Source organism: Lipotes vexillifer, unplaced genomic scaffold (assembly GCF_000442215.2).
Source record: "Lipotes vexillifer unplaced genomic scaffold, Lipotes_vexillifer_v1.1 scaffold626, whole genome shotgun sequence".
NCBI classification, from domain to species: Eukaryota; Metazoa; Chordata; class Mammalia; order Artiodactyla; family Lipotidae; genus Lipotes; species Lipotes vexillifer.
The window spans coordinates 836,285-856,689 of NW_006786303.1; the positions used below are offsets into that span (position 1 = coordinate 836,285).

At 34.3% G+C, this 20,405-nt stretch overlaps 1 protein-coding gene across 6 annotated transcripts in view; it reads right to left on the bottom strand.

The window, feature by feature from the left end:
* Positions 1-16,771, bottom strand: part of MEF2A (myocyte enhancer factor 2A) — a 91,835-nt gene extending 75,064 nt beyond the window's left edge. For 2 of the 6 annotated variants that reach the window (XM_007458465.1, XM_007458466.1), the window contains exons 1-2: positions 16,571-16,771; positions 701-904 (exon numbers count right to left, since the gene is read on the bottom strand). In XM_007458465.1, the coding sequence (XP_007458527.1) occupies positions 701-904; positions 16,571-16,624 (258 nt within the window). In that variant the 5' untranslated portion in view covers positions 16,625-16,771. The remainder of the gene's footprint in view (positions 1-700; positions 905-16,570) is intronic. The other 4 variants (XM_007458463.1, XM_007458467.1, XM_007458464.1 and 1 more) reach the window with 4 other exon arrangements.
* Between the last annotated feature and the right edge of the window lie 3,634 nt (positions 16,772-20,405).

Sequence of the window (20,405 nt, forward strand, 5' to 3'; positions counted from 1 at the left end):
AAAAAAAAAAAAAAAAAAAAAATGTTATTAGAAATATAAATAGAAAGTTATCTTTTATAAGAGTTTTGCAACAGAAAATAGTTGAAGGGGAAAGTATATTGGTTCTCCTTTTTGAAGGTTTTGTCTTAAAACACTTTCTGAATAGACTGAAATCATTCTAAAAAACTCCTTTTCTTATTTTCACTTAATTAGGTTGGTAGAACTATGAGAGATACCAAAGGGCAACAGATTTTAAAAAATGAGGCAATCCTCCCTCCACAACCAAAGCACTATTAACAAAACAGAAATAATATTTACATCATTTCCTTCCATTTCATTAGTGTTTAAAGTTGTGGGTAGTCACTGAGGTAATGAAATAATTAAGACATGTTAAAACTATAACTTCATACTGTCTCTAAAGTGATATAGTTTCTTATAATATTAATTTAAAAAGTCATACAAAATAAGTAATCAGATGAAATGTTAGATTATACTGATGTATATAGTACAACAGCCTAGTTTATTTTTTCTCAATGATTAGGATATGCTTATAACACAAATGGGTCATCATATAGCAATAATTAGACCCTTCTAAGAAACAATTCAGAGAAAAGCTATATCTATAACCGATTTATATTTTGAATATAAAAAGCAACCTGAAAGTTATTAAATCAAGATTTAATTATCATCTACAATGCAGGCATTACTAGATATATGTTACCTCAACAATATCCGAGTTGGTTCTGCTTTCATGAGGTTCATTATATTCTGTATACTTGAGAAGAACTTTGTCCATATCAGTGCTGGCATACTGAAACAGTTTGTTAGAGCTGTTGAAAATGATGAGTGCTATTTCACAGTCACAGAGCACACTAAGTTCATAGGCTTTCTTCATTAATCCAAACTTTCTCTTTGTAAAAGTGACCTAGACAATCCAAAAAAAAGGAAGTATATTTTTATTACAAGTTATTAGTAGTACTTGAATACAGGCTACCTGAAGATGAGTTCTCTTTTAACACTGAGTCTGATTTCAAGGCTGAAAAAGGTTCCTAGCTTCATACTCCACATGAGTCTTCTTCCCCAATTTGCCAAAGGCCTACAATCCTACATATATCCTGTACCTCCAAGGGCTCTAATAGAACAGTCTCCTGAGGAGGCTTCCTTTATCCTTGGTTGCCACTCTGCTGCAGTGGGCAAAGAACCAGAGAAGGAAACAGTTGATCAGTGGCCCCTTATCATCCAGCTTGAAATGGCATGAGAAAACCAAGTCCCACCTCAAGTATTCATTACTCAGACTTTAATCCCTAAACAACAAAGTACATCCACTAATCTAATTTATACTTCTCCTCCTTCCCAAGCTCTTCTACTGCACCCACTGAAATTCAGTCTAGATCAGCAAATTCCCCAATGTCCTCAAATTCTTCTTTGAATATTTCTTTCTCTAACTGAAACATGTCACCTGAAGCCCTCTCAAATAGAGACTAATTAGTTTGTTTTTAAATACTACATCTCCTGTACTCAAGGGTCTGGAAGATATGTCCTTTTTGCTCCCCATTCTCTCCTCAATTTTCCTTTCTTCTTCTCTAAAAACCCCAGATATTCTGAAGCTCAAGCCATGAAATTTATACCACCCAAAAACTCTTTGTGGTGACCCCTGGTCACTCTCCCTCTCCCTCATGCACTGATAAGTATCACATAACTACTTCTCATTCTAATCCTGCTCTTATCTCTGGTGACTTCAGCATCTGTGTAAAAAATTAGTGCAAATACCTTAGCCTCTCAGTTCCTTTATCTCCCAACCTCCAAAATGATCAACCACCACCACATGTCAAGCACTCCTACTGCCATACCTTAACTCTGCCATAAACAATAATCACATCACTTCCAAAATCTCAATTTCACGTATTCCACTTTGCCTTCTATGCAACTCTCCTATTTTGTATTATCTCTCCAGAAATTCTTTAACTTTCATCAAGTCCTCCAATCCATTTACCTCACCACTTTGTTACTATCTACATATTCTCATGCCCTTTCTTCTCTCTTTAGATGCCATGGTCCATCACTATTTTTCACTCTTTTGCTCTTCTACTCTTCTCTCATTAACATACTTGCTTAGCACAGCTCCAACCAAGTATTGACCCCCCATACGTTTACCCAATTATCCCTTTATCTTTATGCAAGTAGCTGACAATTACTGGGAATATTAAGTGTGTGTGCACACTCACACCCACATCCCCCTTGTGTTTCTAAACTGATGACCACAAATCTCAACTAACACTTAACATTGCCTGACATTATAACTTGGCTTATTTGTCCCATTATCCCATTCTCCAGGTCAGCTACTTCCTACCTTCTCTCCCTCAAATCAACTCTCCACTGATAACCTTGCCTCAAACCATTGAGAAAACAGAAATCAGCAGCAACTATCTTACTTCCCATCACCAAATCTATCAATTCAATTGTTTCATCTGTACTTTTCCACACTCTCCCTTCTCTGCTGTCATTATTGACATCTCTGTTCCTATTCCTTTCCATATGTTACACTCTCTTCCCTCATCATGGTTTCCCTCCTATCAAAAACCACAAGCTTAGAAACATGCTCTAGCATCTCCTTTGACTCCACGCTGCCCCTTCAGTTACCACCCCTTCTCTTCACCCCTCTTTCTGTTCTACTTCAGAGTAAAAATGTTTGAAAGAAACGTCTATAGTTGGTGCCTCTAACTTCTCATCACCTATTCTCTCCTCAACCTTACTGCAATCAGACATTCAGTCCCCAGATTCCACTAAGACTTGTCAATATCATTACAGGGACCTTCAATTTATGTGATTAAAGTCAAGGTCATTTGTTTTTGTTACCTTAATATACATCTCGTTTGACAAAGCTGACCATATTCTCACTCTTCAAACATTTTCTTTTCCAGTTTTTTATGGCACAACACTGTCCTGGTGTTCCTTCTACTTCAGCGACTGCTTCCTCTCAGCTTTTAGAGCTATATCCTCTTCCTCTGCTCAGCCTCTACCCACTGAAGTGCCTGTGAGCTTTAGACTTGGGCTCCCTTCTCCTCTTTACCCCCACAGTCCTTGCTAGGTAATTGCAGCCAGCCTCATGATTTTAAAAGCAACAAATATGCTCTTTCCACAGTCTTCTCCATTTCAGCAAATGGAATCGTCATCCATTCAAACAAAACCAAATAATATCTAAGAGTTATCCTTGATCCCTCTTATCACAATAATCTACCCTACCAATCCTTCAGCAAATTGTTTAAGCTCCACCTCTAAAACATATCTCAAATCTATCCACTTCTATCTACACCACTATATCGCCCTAGGTTAAGTTACATAATCTCTCATGTGTATTATTTATATAATCACCTTATTATTATTTTACATCTTTATTGGATTATAATTGCTTTACAATGATGTGTTAGTTTCTGCTTTATAACAAAATGAATCAGTTATACATATATATATGTTCCCATATCTCCTCCCTCTTGAGTCTCCCTCCCTCCCACCCTCCCTATCCCACCCATCCAGGTGGTCACAAAGCACAGAGCTGATCTCCCTGTGCTATGCGGCTGCTTCTTATTAGATTTCCTGCTTTACTTATTGTACCCCACAGTATATTTGCCACATACCTGACAGAGTGATATATCTGAAACATAAATCAAAATGTGTAAGTAGGAGTTTAGAGTTTTTCACTGCACTGAAAGTAATAACCAAACTCATTAAGGAAACAGAATAAATGATCTGGTCTCAAACTATGTGACCTTATTTCTCATCACTCTCTCTTACACCCATTATGCTGCACTGGCGTGTGCGTGTGTATACATGTGCATGTGTTTTCCTTAACCAGAAGCTCCTTTCCACCTTAGGAACTTTGCAATCTTCCCTCTCTGTGGAACACTTTCACACCATATCTTTCTAATGGTTCCTTCCCTCTCCTTTTAAAAATAAATCTCTCATCTTTATTTAATCTTTTAAACAAGTCCTTACAATACACAAATATATGACTTTATATGAATGTATATATGGAATATAATGTGTTTTGCTTGCCTCCCTATTTTCCCTTGCACCAACATAAACTTCTTAACACACATTTTCAACTTAGTATTTTTCATTCCACACTTTTGTATAAGACAATATAATCATATACACATTTAGATGTATACACATACGAGAGATCTTGTCAGCATTTTACAAAACTGGGACACTTGTCAGTTTTATTTTGTTTTACTCATTTAACTACACCTTGTGGATATGTCTCTAAGTCAAATGGCATAGTTCTAAGGTACTCTTTTGAATAATTTCATAATTTTTTCATATAAATGTTACTACTCTTTTGCTAGGTGCAAAATAAAAATCTCATTTCTGTAATATGAATTTTCCTAACTAGCAGTGATTAAAAATCTCTTTTTTATATTTGTTGCCATTTGAGATTCGCTTGTTCTAAGCTGCCCATATTTTGATCATTTTCTTATTTTATAAATTGTTTATTATTTGTCTGAGAGCTCCTTGTACAGGTATATTAACCATGTTTTATACTTTTCCAAATTTCTCAATTATATATTACCTTTGTTTACATATCATCTGTCATTTAAAAGTTTTAAATTTTTATAAATTGATTGTATTACTGTTCTTCAAAATCTTGGCAGTTATTATACCATTGTAAGAATATAGTGAATATAAGAATACTACTATTAAAACATACTATTTTAAAACAATGAAATCAAAATCATTTATATTTTTGAGATGCACCCACAGTACTTGCTGCATTAAAAATTTGAATTCAGCAAAGGTGCAGTTAGAAAACGTTTTACCTTACTCCTAGTAACTGAAGAAAATGACAATCAGCAAAGGAAAGCATTTATTGCAAGAATAATTCCTACTTTAGTCAAAGACTTTCAAAATAAGTGAGATATGAACAAGACATGAGACAGGCAATACTGCTTCAGAATATCTAATAAGCATGTCTGAAGAAAATTCTCTAAAACAAAAACTTAAGTTCACTAACAGTAAAATTAGGACAAACCCTGTTGTCCTTTCCAAAAATACTTATACAAAATATTTCTCTGAAGTCATCTATTAGAAGGAGTTGAAGATGAAGGATGGAGTTAGTGGAGGAGACCTAGCTTATAACAACCTCCTCTCCTCCATTCCTCCAGCTTACTCCAACTAGAGTAAGATCAAAAAGAGTTTTTTCAGCAACTAGAGATTTGCACAAAATACACTTACGTTTCAACAGTGAAGCCAAAGATATAACAGTGAAAACTACAATCTTAATATTTTACTTTCAAGCTTTATAAATTAAATCTTTTTATTTTATCTATGTGCTTAAGTATTTTTAAACACTCTGGTTTATTGCTAACAATTTATAACAATAGTAATATAAAATTAACTTTGTATTCTTATAAATTTGTCATCCTTTTATATTTTGAAATAATTTCAAACATACAGAGAAGTTTCAAAAAGTAGTACAAGGGAGGAGATATGGGGATACATGTATATGTAGAGCTGATTCACTTTGTTATAAAGCAGTAACTAACACACCATTGTAAAGCAAACTCTAATAAAGGTGTTTAAAAAAAAAGTAGTACAAAACTTTCAAATATCCTTCCACCAAATTACCTGTTAACATTTTACCACATTTGCATTCTCTAAACACACATAACTTTTTCTCTGAATGCTCTGGACTAAGCTGCAGGATATAAGGTCCCTTTGCCCCTAAATACTGTCTTAAAAGCAAGGACAAATATAATTATCAAAATAAAAAATCAACATGGAGATACAGCACTATTATCTAATATATAAACCTTATTCAAATTTCTCAATTTTCCCACTAATTTCCTTCATAGGGGAAAAAAAATGGTTTGTTTTTTTTTCTCCCTCTAGCACAGAATCCAATCCAGGATCATATGCTGCATTTAACTGCATCCTGTTTAATCTGAAACACTTTCTCAGTCTTTGTTTTTCAGGACCTTGGCACTTTTGCAGAATACAGGTCATTTACATTGTGGTATGTATCTCAATTTCGCTTTGTCTTGTTTCTTTCTGATTATATTCAGATTGTACATTTTGGACAGGAATAGTTTAGAAGCAATGTGTCCTCAATACATCCCATGAAAATCCACGTATCTATTTACCCCCTAAATAGTATTGTTAGCTTGATTAAGGTAGTGTCTGCCAGTTTTTCCCCCCAGCAAAGCTACTATTTTCCCCCTGTAATTAGTTAAGTATATTGTGAAGATCTCTATGAAAATATTGTTTTCTCATCAAACTTTAACAAACTGATATTTGCATCCACTGATGAATACTGCCTGAAAAATTATTACCATGATGGTCGTCAAATGGGAATTTTCTAATTCTATTACATTTTCTATCTACATTTACTAACTGGCATTTTACTGTGAGAGTTTTCCTTTCCCTTCATTCATTCATTCATTTATGTCAGCAACAACTCATGGATTCTTATTTTATTCTATGGGTTATAATTCATTCGTATCTTTACTCATTCTGATGTTCAAATTGTCTTTTATTTCAGCAGTGAGAGATCCTCTATGTCGGCTTCCTGTGTCCATTTGACATGCTCCCAGTATTCTTTGAACTTCCTGGCACAGTCAAATGTTCCAGGCTCTTCCTGTTCTTTCCCTGCCCCAGCCCTAGAATCAGCCATTTCACCAGGAAGCTCTGATTCCTTTGGTAGAGAACTGTATTTAGAAACTAAGATATGGAGGCTAAGTTACTCGGGTGTCACTGTTTCTAGGTCCTCTCAACAGACAGAACTAGGAAATATGTATATGTACACACATACACAAACACACTTCAATATCTGTTTCTATTTTTATCAAAATATATTAAAATCCATGGTACTTCCAATTCTAATTCTACGTCATAGGGTTTACCACAGGCTTCTCCAGTTCCATAGCTCCAACTCCCTTCTCTGACAGTAAGAAACCCAGCTCCCATTATCCACAATACACTTACTTATTTGCTCAATCTTAGATTACACTTTAAGTAGTTTTAAAATTGCTAAGCCACACTATTAAAAACAAACCTACCATCTAGAAACAAAAGACAGTTCTTTTATCGATACTCTGAAGGACTGGGTCAAGAGATAAATGCATACATAATTTTGGTAAGATATCGTCAAATACCGTCCCCTCAAATGGCTATACTAATCTGTATTCCCATCTGCAATGCACAGAACTGCCTACTTCTTCACAGCCTTACTATACTTTCATTAATAACAATATTTAGGGCTATGAATTTTCTTCTGATTCCTACATTAAATATATTCCATAAATATGGATGTGTACTATTTTCTTTTTTTTTAGAAATTATGTTATTTTAGTTATATATTTCCCTTTTTACCCAGAAGTTGTTAGACTGGCATCAAACTTTTCAAAAAAGAAATTCTTATGTAGAATTAGCTTTCAAAAAAACCATTAAACAAAATAAATTTCTAGTTTTACTATATGGTAATCGGCGTATGTTTGTAATAGTCTCCTTTATTGAATTTACTGGTGTTTCTTTGGTTAGGTAATATATGATTAATGTTGGTGAATGCTCTATGTACCCTTATATACTCTATTTTCTAAGTGTAGTGTTCAACATATCACTTAAAGTCAATTTTATTGATTATGCTGTTTAGATCTGGTTTACCATCAATTATTTTTTGTCCATTTGATCTATTTCATACTAAGACTACTATGTTTAAGTATCTTATTACTAGTTTGTTTCCATTTATGTTTCTTTGTATCTCTTTAAGTTTCTGCTTGATAAAGGTAGTGTTTAGTATACCATTATTCCTAATTCTTACATCTTCAAGGTGAATTACAGCTTTCAGCGCTGAAAAGTATCTTTCTTTGCCCCATTTAATGCTTTTCCGTCTACAAACCTACATCATCTAATATCAGGATTATAACCTGTTTTCTCATTGTTTTCATTTGTCTGGTATACCTTTTCCCATACCTTTACCTTTAGTCTTTCTTATTATTCCATTTTAGGTGTGTCTCTTTTTGCCTATATTTGGAGCTTGTGAACTAAACTGGAAATGTTTTTTCTTTTAATAAAGAGTCAGTCCCATTCACATTTATTGATATGACTGATAATGCTTAGAGATTTCACTGTCATTTTCATACTTTAATAAATATTTACTGCTTATACATATTATGCATATTTCTTATTTTTTGTCCTCTCTCTGAATGAGGTGTTTTCTTTGCTCCTTTATTTTAAAAAAATTTAACAAAGATTAGCATTTTTGTTCCAGTGGTTACCTTTGTAGTTACAGCTTTTAAAAACGCCCTTGGTCTCCTGTTTTCATGTTTAATCTTTCACTATTTGATGTGTCAAATGTTAATGATATTCTTTAACTCCCACCTATTGCCTAAACAATAACCAGTGTGCTTATTCTACTTTCCTCTTTCCTAAAATAACATATAATAAATAATGTATAACACATTATTCTTCCACCCCTGCCCCCATTGTTGTTTTAGGCTAAAATCTATAGTTAAGTATATTAAATGTTGATCATGTATTTTTTTGCTTATTTCCTCAGACATCTCTCAGTTGTATGAAGCTTATCCTCTACTAGATTGTACACTAACAGCTCATAAGTACAGAATTCCCTGAGCTCTAGTATGTTTAAAACTTGCTTTTATAATCTTTGTATTTGAATACAGCTTGACTGCAAATGAAATCTTTGCTTCAGACTTTTTTCCCTGCATTTTTTGAAAATGCTGCTCTACTGTTGCCTTGTGCTTTATTATCTCGATTTTAAAAATTCGATGCCAGTCTAATTCTCTGCACTTATAAATTTGTTGTTGTTTTATACCTAGAAGCCCTGATTTTTTTTTTTTAATCTTAAAATCCAATAGTTTCAGTAGGATATGTATCAGAGTTGATCTCTGCAGGTCCACCTAATCCTTGGCATCTTACTTTCTCTCTTATTTATGAAAACTTTAATTATAGTTTAAATATTAGTCCTATGGTTTCATTTTTCTTCTTCAGGGACTGCAATTATACATAAGTTCGATCTTCTTTATCTATCTCCCTTTGCAACCACTTCTCTCAAACCCTTTGAAATTACTTATCTCATTTTCATTCATTTAGTTGTTTCCCTGCCTTCCTTCAATCAACATTAAGGTTTCATTTGAATCTATTATTCCTTGGCCACTTTGTAATTTAGTCTTTGTTTTGATATGACTTTATCTTTTTTTTTTTCTGGAGTTCAATCACTTTCTGTTTCATCCATGCTTTAAAAAAAAATCCACTTCCATTCTTAGTATTTCAAAATTCTGAATCATGATTTTTTTGTCTGTAACATTCCTAAATACTTGTTTAAGGCAATTTATTGCAGGTTGGAAAGTCATATAGCAGTTTTTTCCCACTTTTTCATTGTTGGGGGAACAATCTTATCACCCAAATAGTAGGAAATATCATTTAGTTTTCTTCTTTATAATAGTATATATAGGAGAATACTGCTTGCATCACTGAATTTCTATGGAAAGAACAAACAGTGGGGAGTGGTTTAAAATATTCTTAGTTCAAGAGCACCTCTCCTTCTAAAGGAGTTAAGTATGGTCCCTTTAATGGAAGGCTTTTGGAGGGGGGTACTGGCAGTGGGGAGAAGAGCTTTGTGCCCTTTGATAAATATATATATATTTATATATATTTGCATATTCTTTTGTCTTGAAGGATATATACATATATCCATTTGTATATATCCATATACTCATTTCCATTCAACTAGCATTCTCCAAAGAGTACCTCTGCCTTCCTTTTTACCCTCTTCTCCCTCAAATAGTTACCTTTTCAAGACTATATATAATACTTCCTTGAGCACTACATACATTTAAGTTCTTTCTTTACCTGTGGTCTCTTCTGACCTACAAATAGTATTTTTCAGAATTTTTGGGCTTAGGGTAGAATTCCTCTTTTTGGTAGTGATTTCAAATCAATCTTAAGACAGCTACAAGGTTTCCTCTTCTCCTTTCCACATACTTTTTCCTGATGTATGCTTGCTCACCTCAAAGACTTACAGTAGAAGTTCAAGAAACAGCACACTGTGACTTGGTAATAATTTTCTACTTGGAGGTAATGTAAAATTTAGATATGCTTTGCCTTCTAGTTGTGCCAAGATTGTAGGTTTTATGTACTTTTATTTGTTCTTGTTTTTCTATATCTATTTTTGAAGAAATTATGTTGGAAGAGTCAGGATTAATACAGCCACCATTCCTTTAATTACTAAGAATTCCTCCTATAAATTTGAATCTTTGTTTTGCAACAGGCTTAAAAATTTTTTTACTTGAAACATATTAAATATTTAATTTCATTTTATTTTAAATATTATGAAATTTTAAAAATATCAGTATTAATAAAGCTATTTCAGTATCAGGCAAAATAAACATAAATTTTACTTTTATTAAAAATTTTTTTTTAATGTTTATTTATTTGGCTGCATTGGGTCTTAGTTGTGGCACGCAGGCTCTCTAGTTGTAGCATGCACGCTCTAGAGTGTGCAGGCTTAGTTGCCCCGCAGCAGGTGGGATCTTAGTTCCCCGACCAGGGATCAAACCCACGTGCCCTGCATTAGAAGGCGGATTCTGAACTGGACCACCAGGGAAGTTCCATAAATTTTATTTTTAAATGTTGTTTTATTCCAGTACTGTAATAACTATAAAGAAAAAGAATAGGACTAAAGGGCTAGACTACAAAATTCAGTGCCTCTATAAACTGAGACACATTTGGTTTTAACCTAACCAGCTTTCCTGATTTTGTGTAAAATCTGGGACTAATATAATTCTCTGAATTCAAGAAGGTTGAACTGTACCATCTCTAAAAGACCTTCTATGTTTTAAATCCCAAGTACCTGTAAAGATTTTCACATCATATATATTTAGACACACTTTATTTCATTGTTGAATTTAAAAGTCCAGGAGAGACTCTGAGTTTCTGCTCCAGCACTTAACATTCATGGAAGTCGCCACTCTGTGTTAACAACAAGTAAAAAGCTGAACAAACTGAAAAATCAACAACTCTTCTTAGATCCCTCAGAGAGTTGAGGTCCGAGGGCAACTTCTACCTCCCAAACTGGAGACAGACAGGCAGATACTACAAATCATAAATTACCAGAGCCATGAGCAGAAACCTCCAGAGGAACCAGTACAGGGGTAGGAAAATCTTAACTGTAATTGATGAGTTGCTGGAGGATCACTGTGGACAAGTATAAAACTTAAGAACTCTAGGGGGACCCAGTCTTGGGAGGGCATACCTACACTTTTGTGAGTTTTACCTCCAGGACCTCTATTTATCAGGTTCTCATAGTAAATTGAAATAATCAACTAAGATGGTATAAACCAGTCCAAATATATATACAAAGGATGACAAAGAATAAGATCCACGTAAAATGGAGAGTCAAGATATATTATCAGACTAGGTAAAAAACAAAATCCAGCCATATACTATTTACAAAAGATATACCTAAAGCATAGAGACACAGGTTGAATGTAAATGTAGAGAACTAGACCTATCAGGAAAATACCAGCCAAAAGAAAGATGTAGCTATATTAATGTGAGACAGTAGATTTAAGTAGATTTAAGACAGACATGCCTTCCTGAGGACAGAAAAAGTCAGTATGTATTAAAAAAATTCACCAAGAAGATATAACAATTCTAAATATGTATGAGCCTAATGAAATATTCCCCAAATACAAAAGAAAGATGTAGCTATATTAATGTGAGACAGTAGATTTAAGTAGATTTAAGACAGACATGCCTTCCTGAGGACAGAAAAAGTCAGTATGTATTAAAAAAATTCACCAAGAAGATATAACAATTCTAAATATGTATGAGCCTAATGAAATATTCCCCAAATATATAAAACAATATGTATTAAGCTAATAAAATATAAAGAGAAATTGACAAATCCATCATTGTGGTAAGTGCAATTACTGACAGGTCTCAATGAGCCAAAACCAAATACATAAAAAAAACACAAAGAATACAGATAATGTGAACACAAAATGAGACTGAACAGACATATGTAGAATCCTGCATCCAACAATTAAAAGAATACACATTTATCTCAAATCCACTTGGAACATTTACCAAAACTTGATCATGATTTAGGAAATTAAGCAAGCCTTAACACATTTTAAAGTGTTCACAATCTATTGGTAAAGGCAATATAAACTACTATAAAACACTGTAATAAGTTCTATCATTAAAGTGTTTATAAAGTGTTTTGGTAAAGACTGAAAGATACTATCTGAAACAGATTAAGTACATACAGAATTAATATCTAAAATATATAAAGAACTTTTAAGAAAAAAATCAACAATCCAGCAAAAAATCACAAAAACAGGTAACATTTCACCTTCATTAGACCAAAAAATATATTTAAAAAAATGAAAAAATAAAGTGAGAGAGAAAGGAAGAAAGGAAGGAGAAAGGCAAAGTGTATAGGAAAAAGAAATTTTCATAAATTACTATAGTGTATCTGGTACAACCACTTTGGAAAGCAACTTGAAAACCACACAATAAAGCTATGACAGACATACTCAACCCAGCAACTCCTCTAGATATTTATCACAGAGACATGTCCACAGATGTAGCTTTAGCATCATTTCTAACATAACATACGCAGCAAAATTTCTAAAAAACTGGAACAACCTAAATGTTCTTTGATAGAAGTACTGATAAATGAATTGAGGTATATTCTTTCCTACGAACTAGTTGTACTAAACGAATTACACAGACAACTCTCCAAAACACTACATTTAGTGAAAAAGCATGTGCAGATAATAATGCTATTATGTAAAATTTTTAAACCATGTTGAAACAATATTCAGTAATATGTGCTTAAGTAATAAAGAAAATACAAATTAAATCCATGATGGGGGTTACTTTGGGGAAGCAAAGAGGAATGTGACTAGGAAAAATGATAGAGGACAGTAAATTTTTAATTTTTTTCTTTTACAAGGAAAGGTATCTGCAGCAAATATGTCAGAATTGACATACACTACTTCTGGATAATGAAAGTAACAGTGTTTGAGTATTGTTTGTTCTCTGCATTCTGCCTTAAAATAATTTTTTTTAACTCTATTTCATTTTTTATTTAAAGTATAAGAGGATGTCTGTCTCTAAGTAAAATGGAGTGACTGATGGAAGACCAAAGAACCCACTGAGATCAACTACAAAAAGAGTGAAATACACCAAATACCTGTTCTAAGACATGAGAAAGCTGCTGAAGCAAAACGGACTGAAGATGCCAAAATTTTAGAGGGATGAAAGACTTCACTTCCACTTAGAAGCTTCTGATGAAACTGTGTGTTTGTTCTTCTTGGTCTAGTTCTTTTTAAAATGTAAACTTTGTACTAAAGCATAACATAAAGGAAAGCTCACAAATCCTGTGTGTGTGGCTCAGTGAATTTTCAAAGAAAGAATATGGCCTTAAATCTAGTATACACCAGTGCACCACCCCAGAAACACTCTTTTGTCCTGTCTCCAAGTCATTATCACCTTGTCCCAAGGAAGATCATTAACCTAACTTCTAGCATCATAGATTAATTATGCCTGTTGTTGAGTTTTTTATGAAGAGCATGTGTTCTTTTCTGCTTTCTTGGTATGGTTTTTGCAATAAATTGCACTGGGTCAAGTGAAAATCCATCTGAAAAATATCAAATTTTGACCCCTACAACTCAAACCACACACAAAAACAAACTCCAAATGAATAGTAGATCTAAAATCCCAAAGCCTATTTACAAGAGAATAAATATATACATTGTGTTCTAGTCACACAATGGAATATTATACATCAATGAAAATGTATAAAGTACACCTCCATGCAACAACAATGATGAATTTCACAAACATAATGTTGCACAAAAGAACACGTGATGTTCCAATGACTTTAAGTGTGTTATTTAACTTACTAGCTCAAAAACTCTAGTAATTCAAAACTCTATTTGCTATTACCTCCTTCAGTAACTGCTCCCTGAACTACCCCACCATCAGAGGTTGGTGGTTTCTTCCATAAACACTCCTATTACCTAAGCTTACTTCTATTTGCAATACACTTAAATGTATTTAATGAGTTCCCAGTGCCTAGCAGTATCTCAGATAAAGTAGGTATTCAAATGTGGATGAAATAAATGACATCTCTTCTGCATGGGAACGATTTTTCCTCTTTAATGCAAGAATAATGAAACTTTTAACTCAGAATCCACAAATTCCAAAATCAGTAAAATTAAGATACCCTTTTAGTTTATGACAAATTGTTCCTAATCTAACCTTAAAAATAAACTACCCAACTACGTCTTTTTTATCTTTTCTGCATTTTTTTTGCCAAAATCATCTGAGGAGAAATTCAGATACCCTTGTCCCATTTGGCAGCTTGGCAAGAAGCTGACTTAGCAGGTAAATTCAACACAGGAATAGTCTATTTCTAGTTGCTGAGATATAGTGGCAGTCTCCATTTTTTTAACCAGGTCATTTCCTTAACTTAAAAAGTTCCCATTACACAGTCACTTACATATTCCTAGTTGTCCTTTCCCTCTAAACATGTGGAGTCCTTTCCACTAGCAGTTCTAGTCTATCTATGCTCAATTTAAACATGACTCTGTATGGGATACCGAGAGCTGAAGGGATCTTAGTTGCTCCTCTGCTTGTACGTTATTCCCCAATAAATCCTATTTTACATTTATGCTGCACATGATCATGAAACAGGTCCCCATGAAGGGAAATTTACTTGCAATCTTGCTAGAATCATTCCTTTGGAATGATGGTATGATTATTTGATCAGTCTTCACTATTTTATCAACCTTCATAACGAATCATACTGTGTGAGCCTTAACACTTTAGCTAAGGAATCTTCATGAGCTGAAACAAGGGGACCTCTTCAGTTTGGTCCATCAGCAATCCTAATCACTTCCACTAACTTCTTTACCAGCTGCTCAGTTGAGTTTTGTCTCCAATTACATCTGTATTACTGGATGAACTACTACTCAGACTTTACAGTACACATCTTCAGTACTGTTCTATTCCTGGTAAGCTTCCAAAAACCAGCTGTTCTTGAAACTTCTGATATGCAACCTTTCTGGAGATAGCATCCCTCCCTTCTGCATATGCTTTCAATAGTAGTTCCTTTACAATAGTCTATGATATTATTTTTCCTTCCTTCCTTTAAATGAAGAGATTGGCAAACTTTTTCTTAAAGGGCCAGGGAGTAAAGATTTTAGGTCTATGGGCCATACAGTCTCTGGGGCAACTACTCAACTCTGTGGTTTTAGTGTGAAAGCAGCCAAAGACAATATGTAAACAAATGTGCGTGGCAATGTCCTAATAATGCTTTATTTATATAAAAAAAAAAATAGGCAGCCAGCCCATGGAACATAGTTTGCCACCCCCTGCTTTAAACTCTTACAACTTCTGGGCTTCATATACCAGTATCATTATAACTATCCTGAATTTGTAAGGGTTTACTAACATTGTAGTGAAAATTAAGTTCAATGATATTTTATCAATTAAAGCTGAGATATATACATAAATGACTTAGAAATATTTGTAATAATAAGAGTTACAAAAAAATTCTCATTATTTGTTGGTGAATCAGAAAACCTAACTGACCAGAACACATTCACTGATAACCACAGTTAACTTAGGTATTACCTAATTATGACAACAGAGGTGGTAATTTAAAATAATCATCAATATATGGAAAACTAACAAACATAATCAAGTGTACAGAAGACTAAATATATTATGATAAACCTACACAATGGATGGTAGTAGTGGAATTGCAGTGATTTTACTTTTCCTATTCTGCTTATTTATGTTTTCTATAATTAACAAAAATAATTTCTATAATAAGAAAAAAAGTTTCTTTAAAGCACATGATGAAAAGTCAAAAGCTTTTGATTGCTAAATGTTTTAATGTAGTCTGAAAATAAAAATATTTAGACTTCAAATTAATTTTTTTAAAAAATCAACCATTCTATCCTACACTCCTTTTTTTTTTTTTTTTTAATTGGGGTATAATTGCTTTACAATGGTGTGTTAGTTTCTGCTTTATAACAGAGTGAGTCAGTTATACATATATATATGTTCCCATATCTCTTCCCTCTTTGTCTCCCTCCCTCCCACCCTCCCTATCCCACCCCTCCAGACAGCCACAAAGAACCGAGCCGGTTTCCCTGTGCCATGCGGCTGCTTCCCACTGGCTATCTACCTTACGTTTGTTAGTATATATATGTCCATGTCTCTCTCTCGCCCTAACACACCTCACCCTTCCCCCTCCCCATATCCTCAAGTCTGTTCTCCAGTAGGTCTCTGTCTTTATTCCTGTTTTACCCCTAGGTTCTTCATAACATTTTTTTTTTCTTAAATTCCATATATATGTGTTAGCATACGGTATTTGTCCTTCTCTTTCTGACTTACTTCACTCTGTATGACAGACTCTAGATCTATCCACCTCATTACAAATAGCTCAATTTCGTTTCTTTTTATGGCTGAGTAATATTCCATTGTATATATGTGCCACATCTTTTTAAAAAAATTTACACCAATTAAATAGATAATTAAAATTTTCATTTACCTGTCGGTTCCTTTCATCCATTATGCGTGTGATTTGTATTTTCTTCCGCCCCATTTTCAGTCACCTTTCCTTCCTTATATTCCAAATATTTAATTCAAAAATTAATTTTCTTCAATACCCTAATGCATGGTACACAGCTTCTATTATTTCAGCTTCTAGTTCAAGGGCTACAGCTGAAATTTTCTATAAGATATAAAAGAAAACACAAATTAGAAAATTTAAGTTCTATATGAAAATGTTATTATACAAATTTCAAACCTGCCTTTATAGTGCACACAGACTGCATTATTAGTTGAAATTTTTCATTACATAAAATTAGTAAACAAGTTGAAGCCTTGTTAATTTTACCCTTAAAATATCTCCTGAAACTTTTCATGCCTCTAGTTCTGGCTAAAAGAGTGCAATTATATATAACCTTTGAGTTTTTCCTCAATGAATATAATAACAGCAAAACAAGAGCAACACTTACTGAGATTTTTCTATGTGCCAGGCACTTTTCTAAGTACCTAATATGCCTTAACTCATTCAATCATAACTTCAATCTTCTGAGTTACAATTATCATCTCCATTTTATAAATAGGGATATTAAGGCAGAGAGCTATTAAGTAATGTGTCCAAGGTCACACAGCTAGTAAGAGGCAGAGTTTATAATATGAACTCAGGGAGTCTCTAGAATTTCTACTCTCAAACATTATGGAATATCCTTAAAAGCTTTTGATAGCCTCCATGTCAAAAGGATGAACTAATAATCTGGGTAGCCCCAATCTGCCTTTACAAATTCTTCTTGCAAACTGCCTCAGCCACTAGCAAAATTACTATTTGTCAATCCACAAAGACATTATATACTTTCATAATAATATGCACCTAAATGAAACACTATTCCTTTAGCCATTTCATTATCTCCTCCTTATCAGCCAAGATTCACTTTCAATGTCACCACCCTGATGAAGCCAAGACCAATTCCCCTTGGTAGAATAAATCATAGCACCTTATTTTGTGGGTACATCTGTATAAATTCCAAGATTATTTCCCTTTAAGACTGTGAATCTTTCAAAAACAACAATTTTTTATTCCATTTATCTCTACAGTAGAATGACTGGCAATGATATAACTTGTCATGCTCTGAATCACAGTTGTGTCAAAAACCCAGTGCTTTCAAAATTTACATAATAAAATATTTACAGAGGGATGGGGGATGGGAGACAAATGTTATAACACAGTAACAATTTCTCAAGGGAATTTTTTGAAGTATTTTTAATATTGTACATGTAACTCTATAAAACTTCAACTGTACTATGCAACTCCAGTGCTGAAATAAATCTGGCTTTTGCTCAAAAGCAGTGAGTTTCCAATTCTTATCACAACCATCATTATCATCAGCACAGCATTTCTTACATATCTTCCCTTACTCATTCTGTTATTTCTTTATTTATACAAATATTAATTGCTCATCTATTAACAACTGATAATCTATTCAGTGATCACCTATTTGCAAAACAGGTACTTCCAAACACTGAACTAGGTACATATGATAAAATGGTCAAGGAAAAAAGGCATAATTTCTGATCTCACAGTCCAGAGTCTAGTAGGGGAAAACAGACAGTCAAACCATCATATAAATGAGTTTGTACAAAAGTTCATTTGTCTGACCTAAATTCAGGGTCAGGGCAGGCTTCACTGAGAACTGCTTCATACTCAAACCTGAGTATGCAGATATACTTATTAGGCAGACAGAATAGCATGTGCAAAAACCCTATGACATTGTAAAGCAATTATACCCCAATAAAGATGTTAAAAAAAAAAAAAAAACCCTATGACAAGAATGAGCAGGAAACATGAGAGGAACTGAAAGATGGCTAGTCACTGGTAGGAATCAATCAAACAAGCAGCTGTGCTGTAGAGTGTTTCTGTTTTCTCAACAGACTGCAATATAAACAATAGAAGTTGGCTTACTCCAAATCATGTTCTATAATAGATCACAGCACATCCAATTCCCATTATGAAAACTTGCACTGTAGCAGGCAACGTAAATATTCACACATTTCACCATAGAGATAATATGTTAACTCCTATAAGGTATGTGCACCTGTATAATCTGAAAAATTCTGAGCATTCTGCTTTTGACAATGGTGGAATAGGTTGCTTCAAACCTGTCTTTCCCTGAGAACCACTAGAAAAGCAAAACAAAAAGTAATCTGTTTGGGCTTCCCTGGTGGTACAGTGGTTAAGAGCCCACCTGCCGATGCAAGGGACGCAGGTTCGTGCCCCGGTCCAGGAAGATCCCACGTGCCGCAGAGCTGCTGGGCCCGTGAGCCATGGCCGCTGAGCCTGTGCGTCCGGAGCCTGTGCTCCACAATGGGAGAGGCCACAGCAGTGAGAGGCCCACGTACCGCCAAAAAAAAAAAAAAGAGTAATCTGTTTAAAACAACTGAAGAACTTTCAAGACAGTGAGAATTTGCAGGGCTGGGACCTAGAAGAAACAGGTGGGGCCAGACATTAGACTTGTTTTCCCCTAGAATCATTCATAGATTCTTAAAACACTAGCTGAGAGGCTGAGAAGCTAAGCAGAGCTTTCCACACTTCTTTGGGTGGGGACACGAAAATTCAATTCAGAGCCTGGCTAGGAGGAACAGCTCCAGTAAACACACTGGGAAGCTGGAGGGAATCAAAAGGACTATACCCTAGGTAAAAGGTAAACCAGAAATAGACCAGGCCACAAAAGGAAAGAAGTATAGCTTCAAATTTTCTCAATCTGACTATATTGAGGTAATCTGGGCTACCTAGTATCATTAGTCTAGCTGCATGCCAGTAAAATCTTCCCAAAAGGTTTTAGCAAAAGTAAATCTTATCAGCAAGAAGACTCCAAAATTCAAATTATCCTATCATTTTTCATATGAAATGTCTAAAATAAAACAACCCATCAAGATCTGACTGAAAACTAAGACTTTAAAATGGCACCAGAAATAGACCCATAATAGATTCAGATAATGGTGTTAGCAGAAAAGTTTTTAATTTTTTTTAATGATCCATACTTTTGACCAGATTTAATAACATTATTTATTTATTTTTTTTTTGGCTGTGCTGGGTTTTTGTTGCTGCACGTGGGCTTTCTCTAGTTGTGGCAAGCGGGGCCTACTCTCTGTGGTGCACGAGCTTCTCATTGTGGTGGCTTCTCTTGTTGTACAGCACAGGCTCTAGGCGCACGGGCTCAGTAGTTGTGGCTCACAGGCTCTAGAGCTCAGGCTCAGTAGTTGTGGTGCACGGGCCTTAGCTGCTCCGCAGCATGTGGGATCTTTCCAGAACAGGGCTCGAACCTGTGTCCCCTGCATTGGCAGGCAGATTCTTAACCACTGCAAAACCAGGAAATCCCAGAAAACAGTTTTAAAATAATTTAATGTGTTAAAAGGATGTTTTTAAATGAAGAATTTTAGCAAACAACACTAAAAACATAGAAACAGAGAATTGAAAAATACAATTTTAAAAACAGAAATTGAGAAATTGATGGATGAGTTTAACAACAGGTTAGATACAGCTGACAAAAGAACCAATGACCCAGAAGATAGGAAAGAAGAAAATACACTACACTGAAGCCCAAAAAGACACAAGAATGGGAAATACAGAAAAGAGTGTGAAAATATTATGGAACATGAAGAAAAGATCCAAAATTCAAGTAACTGGAGTCCCAGAAAGGAAGGCGAGAACATATGAGAAAGAGAAGATATTTAAAGACCTAATAGTTTAAAACTTTAAAAAACTGATGAATGACATCAAGCCACAGATTCAAGAATATCTACAAACTCCCAAGCAAAACAAATACAAAGAAACGTAGGCAAAT